Below are 3,962 nucleotides of genomic sequence, written 5' to 3'. Positions count from 1 at the left end.
TCACCTCAGCCTCCCAAAGGCGTGGGATTATAGGCTGAGCCACCGAGCCCGGCTTAGAATGTCTTTCTATAGGATATAAAGACCCATCCTTGCAACTTTTTTTCCCTCCAGCAAGCGGCTAGATTATGTGAACCATGCCAGGAGACTGGCTGAGGATGACTGGACAGGGATGGAGAGTGAAGAAGAAGAGAAGAAAGATGATGAAGAAATGGACATTGACATTGGCAAGAAGCTACCAAAACGCTATGCTAATCAAGTGAGTGAGCCAGAGAGGGTCCTACCCAGCTAGTCCATCCCCTATCACGATGCAGTCAAAACCCAGGAAATAAATAGAAGGAGGATGGGGCAGGGAAAGGGAATGGGAACAGAAGAGGAAATGCTGGTGTGCACAGGGTGAATGGGCCGATGAGAGGAGATAGCGCTCAGTGCTCCAGCACCACTGGGAGTCACTGATGGAGTCTGGATGATGGGTGCGAGCCGCCAGCTCATTCTGTCACCAAGGGCTGTCAGCCCACCGTGGAAACTGAGCCCTTGAGCTGTTTCTTTGAGTCAAGGTCTTACTCTGTTGCCCAGGCTGGAGTGCAGTGGCACCATCATGGTTCACCATAGCCTCAACTGCCTGGGCTCAGGCAATCCTTCTGCCTCAGCCTCCCAAGTAGTTGGGACTACAGGTGTGTGCCACCATGCCTGACTAATTTTTTTTACTTATTGTAGAGATGAGGTCTTGCCAAGTTGTCCAGGCTGGTTTCGAACCCCTGGGCTCAGGCAGTCTTCTTGCCTTCGCCTCCCAAAGTACTGGGAGGCTTATAGGTGTGAGCCACTGTGCCCTGCTGTTTTGTCATTTTATTCATCACTGCACAGCTGTTCTGGCTTGGGCCTGCCCAGCCCCCCACTGCCTCCTCACCTTTCCTGTTTGGTAGAGTCTTTCCCAGCTGGCATCCGACAAGGCCAGACTGGGGTCTTCACACTCAGGTGGTGCAGGTGGGAAATACAGCTGTCCTGGAGTAAAGTGAGCCCACCCAGCCATGCCAGCCCAGCCAGCTGGCCAAGGGGAGGTTGAGGCTGTTAAACAGCAGATCACTTTTAGAAATCTGACTCAGAGTCCTTAGATTCAGAGAGGAAACCAATATGGTGGTGGCGCTGCAGGGGACGCAGGTGTGGAGGCTGTCCTTGTGCTCTAGACAGGGGTCATATGCCTCGCTCCAGAACCCACGTGTCTCATCACCTCAGAATCCTCCCATGCTTGTGGAATATGGCTCCTGGGTATACCCCCACCCCCTTTTTTTTGCCCCCAATGCTGCACAAGCAGTACCTTCTGTGGCAAAGTCCAAATTCGGTTTTGTCCATAAGCATTGCTGCAGGATAGGCTCTGTGTTAAACTAGGCTCTGCTGTCGGGAAAACAGATGTGGACCTGAGATGTCTCCTGAGCTGGTATCATTAGAGAATATGATTTTTTGCTATAACAATGTGAGATTCCAGCCGGGCGTGGTGACTCAAGCCTGTAATCCCAGCACTTTGGGAGGCTGAGGTGAGAGGACTGCCTGAGCTCAGGGTCTCGTGATCAGCCTAGGCAACTTGGTGAGACCTCGTCTCTATAATAAATCAAAAAAATTAGCCGGACATGGTGGCTGTAGTTCCAGCTACTTGGGAGGCTGAGGTGGAAGGATCAACTGAGCCCACCAGGTCGAGGCTGCAGTGGCCACGAGCATGCCATTGTACTCCAGCCTGGGTGACAGAATGATACTCTGATTTAAAAAAAAAAAAAAAGATTCCTTCCAACCAGGTGAGAGAGCAGGAAGGTTCATGAGGGAGGAGGCAGCCTTGAAGGGTGGGTGGGACCTTGATGGAAGCATTCTAGGGCATTCCAGGTAGCAGGTTAGGCTGAGCCAGCATTCCACAGTTGGGATGGGGCATACGGTGTGCTAAGGGGCAGTTTACAGGCCCATGAGGATGGTGTGGCGTAGAGTTGGGGAAAGGATATAGCAGAGAGGATGTGGAGGGCCTCGAAGATGCATGCAGGCATGGCTCACACCTGTAATCCCAGCATTTTGGGAGCCCGAGGCGGGGGATTGCTTGAGCCCAGGAGTTTGAGACCGGATTAGGCAGCATAACAAGACCTTGTGTCTACAAAAATAAAAAAAAATTAGCCAGGCATGATAGTGCAAGCCTGTAGTCCTATTCAGGAAGCTTATGCGGAAGGATTTTCTTTTTTTTTTTTGAGTTGGAGTCTCACTCTGTCACCCAGACTGGAGTGCAGTGGCTGCTCCTGGCCACCGCAGCCTCAACCTGCTGGACTCCAGTGATCCTTCCGCCTCAGCCTTCCGAGTAACTGGAACTACAGGCACACGCTACCACACCTGGCTCGTTTTGATTTATTGTAGAGATGAGGTCTTGCCAAGTTGCCCAAGTGGATCTTGAACCCGCGGGCTCAGGCAATCCACTCACTTCAGCCTCCCAAAGGCAAAGGATTACAGGCTGAGCCACCGAGCCCAGCTGAGGAAGGATTTTCTGAGCCCAGGAGGTAGTGGTGAGCTATAATCATGCCACTGCACTCCAGCCTAGGTGGCAGAGTCAGACCCTGACTAAGAAATGCAAGGCCTCCAACTACGTTTAGATTGTGGGGAGCCATACAGGATTCCTGAACCAGGGACAGAGGTGGCTCCTTGTGCAGTGACTTCCACAGCAGCATGCAGAAGAGGTTGGAGGAAAAAGAGGCTGCTGGTGGGAGATTAGGTTTGCTGCAACCATCCGAAGGCAGGTACTGAGGGCAGCAAAGGTGGGAAGGAAAGAGGACATGCCTGAGGGATAGTGGAAGAACTTGGCAGTGGACTGTCTGGGAGAGGCAGTATGAAAAGTAGCCAGGGTTTAAGCTCCGGTTTTTGACCACAAAGCAGGCTCTATTAACTGGGCATGGTGGCTCGTGCCTATAATCCCAGTACTTTGGGAGGGGAGGCGAGAGGATTGCCTAAGCTCAGGGGTTTGAGACTAGCTTGAGCAACATGGCAAGACCTCGTCTCTACAATAAATCACAAACTTAGGTGTGGTAGTGTGTGCCTGTAGTTTCAGCTACTTAGAAGGCTGAAGCAGAAGACTTGCCTGAACACAGCAGGTTGAGGCTGCAGTGGCTGTGAGTGTGCCACTCCATTACAGCTTGGACAATAGAGTGAGACTCCAACTCAAAAAAAAAAAAAAAAAGCAGGCTCTGCTGACCTTGAGCAATATCCTTAACCACTCTAAGTCTCTGGTTTATTATCTGCAAAATTGAGGACAGTAACAGTGCTTATCTCATAGGATTGTTAGAAGGATTAAGTGAGATAGTGTACCCTAAATACCTCACCCGAGCCCACAGTAAGCACTCCACAAGTATGAGCCACTGCTACTATTTTTATAAACAGCTATATTGAGGCTGGGTGTGGTGCCTCACACCTGTAATCCTGGTACCAGCAAAGTGGTTTCTTACTGTGGTTTTGATTTGCATTTCCCTAGTGACTACTGATGTTGAACAGCTCTTCTTTAAATTTTTTTTAGTTGGAGTCTCACTCTGTTGCCTAGGCTGGAGTGTAGTGGCACAATCGTGGCTCACTCACAGCCTTGACCTCCCAGGTTCAGATGATCCTCCCACCTCAGCCTTGCCAAATAGCTGGAACTTACAGGTACCATGATATCTGGCTAATTTTTTTGATATTTTGTAGAGACAAGGTCTCTCTGTGTTTCCCGGGCTGGTTTTGAGCTCCTGGGCTCAAGAGATCCTCCCTCTTTGGCCTGCCAAAATGCTGAGATTATGAGTTTGAGCCACCACTCTCAGCCTCTTGGTGGATTTTTTGGTTTTTTGTTTTTTTTTTTTTAGTTGGAGTCTCACTCTGTCTCACCCAGTCTAGAGTGCAGTGGCATACTACTCATGGCCACTGCAGCCTCGACCTGCTGGGCTCAGGCGATCCTTCCACCTCAGCCTTCCAAGTAG

The 3,962-nt window shown here is 50.5% G+C and overlaps 1 protein-coding gene across 4 annotated transcripts in view; it reads left to right on the top strand.

The window, feature by feature from the left end:
* Window positions 1-3,962, top strand: part of SNUPN (snurportin 1) — a 39,134-nt gene that overhangs the window by 13,585 nt on the left and 21,587 nt on the right. For all 4 annotated transcript variants that reach the window (XM_021713710.1, XM_021713711.1, XM_008060664.1 and 1 more), the window contains exon 3: window positions 112-256. In XM_021713710.1, coding sequence (XP_021569385.1) covers window positions 112-256 — 145 coding nt within the window. The remainder of the gene's footprint in view (window positions 1-111; window positions 257-3,962) is intronic.

Source organism: Carlito syrichta, unplaced genomic scaffold, assembly GCF_000164805.1.
Source record: "Carlito syrichta isolate Samal-C Ts95f unplaced genomic scaffold, Tarsius_syrichta-2.0.1 Scaffold304688, whole genome shotgun sequence".
In the NCBI taxonomy this organism is placed as follows: Eukaryota; Metazoa; Chordata; class Mammalia; order Primates; family Tarsiidae; genus Carlito; species Carlito syrichta.
The sequence above is the reverse complement of the archived record's forward strand: the minus strand, read 5'-3'. Positions and strand labels throughout refer to the sequence as shown.